Source organism: Palaemon carinicauda, chromosome 27 (genome assembly GCF_036898095.1).
Source record: "Palaemon carinicauda isolate YSFRI2023 chromosome 27, ASM3689809v2, whole genome shotgun sequence".
Lineage (NCBI taxonomy): Eukaryota > Metazoa > Arthropoda > Malacostraca > Decapoda > Palaemonidae > Palaemon > Palaemon carinicauda.
In genome coordinates this window covers 99,935,608-99,939,208 of record NC_090751.1, presented here as the reverse complement: position 1 = coordinate 99,939,208, position 3,601 = coordinate 99,935,608, and the positions used below count along the sequence as shown (strand labels likewise).

The 3,601-nt window shown below is 29.5% G+C and overlaps 1 protein-coding gene across 1 annotated transcript in view; it reads left to right on the top strand.

Moving 5' to 3' along the window:
• Positions 1-3,601, top strand: part of LOC137621065 (glutamate receptor ionotropic, kainate 2-like) — an 8,678-nt gene that overhangs the window by 1,324 nt on the left and 3,753 nt on the right. Inside the window, exons 3-4 of the mRNA XM_068351503.1 lie at positions 91-206; positions 2,477-2,632. Coding sequence (XP_068207604.1) covers positions 91-206; positions 2,477-2,632 — 272 coding nt within the window. The remainder of the gene's footprint in view (positions 1-90; positions 207-2,476; positions 2,633-3,601) is intronic.

Sequence of the window (3,601 nt, the reverse complement as noted above, 5' to 3'; positions counted from 1 at the left end):
ATTGCAACAAAATCTCGCAAAAAAAAATCCCCTTTTTGAGAAACCCTCGTATCTCAAGCGATCCTAACCTGACTTTCTCTCCTGCTGCAGGTTCGCCCTTCACCAACGCCATCTCGGAGGCCATCCTGAGTCTGCAGGAGAGCGGGACCTTGCAACAGTTGAGGAGGCGTTGGTGGAAAGAAAAAAAAGGAGGTGGAAGATGTCAAGTAAGATGTAGAGTATGAAGTAAAGTTAGATTTTAAGGAAGATGTAAAGGAAGATGTGAAGTAAGATGTAAAGTATGAAGTAAAGTTAGATTTTAAGGAAGATGTAAAGGAAGATGGAAGTAAGATGTAAAGTATGAAGTAAAGTTAGATGCAAAGGAAGACGTAAAGTAAGATGTAAAGTATGAAGTAAAGTTAGATTTTAAGGAAGATGTAAAGTATGAAGTAAAGGAAGATGTAAAGGAAAATGTGAAGTAAGATGTAAAGTATGATGTAGAGTTAGATTTTAAGGAAGATGTAAAGAAAGATGTGAAGTAAGATGTAAAGTATGAAGTAGAGTTAGATGCAAAGGAAGACGTAAAGTAAGATGTAAAGTATGAAGTAAAGTTAGATTTTAAGGAAGATGTAAAGTATGAAGTAAAGTTAGATTTTAAGGAAGATGTAAAGTATGAAGTAAAGGAAGATGTAAAGTATGAAGTAGAGTTAGATGCAAAGGAAGATGTAAAGTAAGATGTAAAGGAAAATGTTAAGGAAGACGTAATAGTATGAAGTAAAGTAAGATTTTAAGGAAGATGTAAAGTCAGACGTAAAGTAAGATGTAAAGTTCGATGTAAAGGAAAGTAAGATATAAATGAAAATGTAAAGTAAGATGTAAAGGAAGAATTGAAGTACGATGCAAAGGAACTTGTAAAGTAAGGCGCTAAGGAAGATGTAAAGTAATATTTATAGGAGAATGCAAAGGAAGATGTAAAGGCAAATGTGAAGGAAGATGTATTGTGCATGTTTTCTAAAGCAAAATAAGTCTTTCAACCATTTTTTTTTTGAAAATGGAAATTTGGAAATTATAGAATTTCCTCAATGTGATTTTTCAAAAGAAATCTAAATTTTCAATGGAGATACTTTTCTTTAACTCAGTTGTTATTAAAATCCAGTTAAATTAAAAACTATTAATACAAATCATAATACTGATACATACATGCATATACATATCTACGTACATACATATATAATTCTAAATAATTGGTATATGAATAGATAATACATAATAAATACAAACATGTATACAATATATACACACATATGTACTCTAAATAACCTGAACGGATATGACACCATACATTCACACACGTACATATACCACACACAAGTACATATTGTACACCACACACACGTGCATATACCACACACACGTACATATACCACACACACTTACATATACCACACACACTTACATATACCACACACACGTACATAATACATAATAACAGAACGGGTACCTAGAGATTGCAAGAGAAGCAGGGGAAGGAGGCGAAGACGATGGATTAACGAACTAAGACATTTTGCGGGTATAAAATGGCATATAAAGACTATAAACAGAGACGTGAGTGGAAGGACATGTCTGAGGCCTTTGTCCTGCAGTGGACTGGTAACGGCTGATGATGATGATGATGATGATGGCGTATACTAAACAATGTAGACATACGCAAATAATAATAATAATAATAATAATAATAATAATAATAATAATAATAATAATAATAATAATAATAATAACAACAACAATAATAATAATAATAATAACAATAATAATAATAATAATAATAATACACACACCGACACACTCCCTCAGATAGTAGGTTGGCTAGGGCACCAGCTACCCGTTGAGGTACTACCTCTAGAGAGTTATTGGGTCTTTTGACTGGCCAGACAGTACTACATTGGATCCTTCTCTTTGGTTACGGCTCATTTTCCCTTTGCCTACACATACATCGAGTAGTCTAGCCTATTCTTTACATATTCCCCTCTGTCTTCATATACCTGATGGCACTGAGATTACCAAACGATAATAATAATAATAATAATAATAATAATAATAATAATAATGATAATGATAATAATAATAACAATAACAATAATAAAAATAATAATAATAATAATAATAATAATAATGATAACAACAACAACAATAATAATAATAATAATAATAATAATAATAATAATAATAATAATAATGATAATAATAAGACTAATAATAATGATAATAATAACGATAATGATGATGATGATGATGATGATAATAATAATAATAATAATAAGAACAATAATAATAATAATAATAATAATAAAAACCACTGACAATCAAAACACGTCGCAAACATGTATCAAATTCATCCCGAAAGTTCTCGCCTTCGAAGTTGGCCTCTCTCTCTCTCTCTCTCTCTCTCTCTCTCTATATATATATATATATATATATATTCTTTTTTTTTTGGCAGAGCGACGAATCGCAAGGCTCCTCCAAGGCAAACGCCCTCGGGGTGCATAACGTGGGCGGCGTCTTCGTGGTTCTCCTGGCTGGAATGGGCCTGGCTTCGGTTGTGGCTGTCTGCGAATTCGTCTGGAAGTCTAGGAAGCTGGCCACTGAGGAACATGTGAGTTTTGTGAATATATATATATATATATATATATATATATATATATATATATATATATATATTATATATATATATATATATATATATATATATTATATATATATATATATATATATATATATATATATATATATATATATATATATATATATATATATACTTCTTTTTATTCCTGTGTCATTTTCTTTTTTAGATTTCATTCCAAATTCTCTTTTATTCGTTTTATTTTCTATTATATAGATTTTTTAAGACTTCTTTTTATTCTTGTTGCATTTTCTTTTTCAGATTTCGTTCCAAATTCGCTTTCTATATTTTCTTTACTTCTTTCCCCACCGATGTCTTTGCAATAAGGGGTCGGTTGCCTGATTTTTTGTTTATATTTCTTTTTATTCCTGTGTCATTTTCTTTTAGATTTCGTTCCAAATTCGCTTTCTTATTCCTTATTTCACTCTTCTTTCATTTTCTGATTTATCATTATTTCACTTTACACTTTTAATATTTCTTCTTTCACGCCGCTAAGGGGTCGGTTGCCTGATACACCATCTTCAATGCTTCTCCACTATTTTCGTTAAGGCCTAAATATCATTTAATTAAAATCATAGTTTTTATATTAATTTGAGAGTCAAATGCTTACTTTATTTTATTTACCTCACATTATTTTCTACTTGTTCCAACTTTTTCTTTGTTCCATGCCTTCCTTCTGATTGTCATCTTCTCAGTCTTTAATATTTCTTATTTCTGTTTTTCATATCGTTATATAAATTAATTTCATGTTATTACTTTACTCTTAAAACAATCCTTATTTTTACACTTGACTTGTTTTAGCATATATTAACTAAAATTTATTGTATTTTTCAAATTACAATTAAACGTTTCGTATTTCATTATAAATTACACTAATACTCTATTTCGTAACATTTAAATTTTGATACATTTTATTATAAAATTACTAAAATCTATTTTATT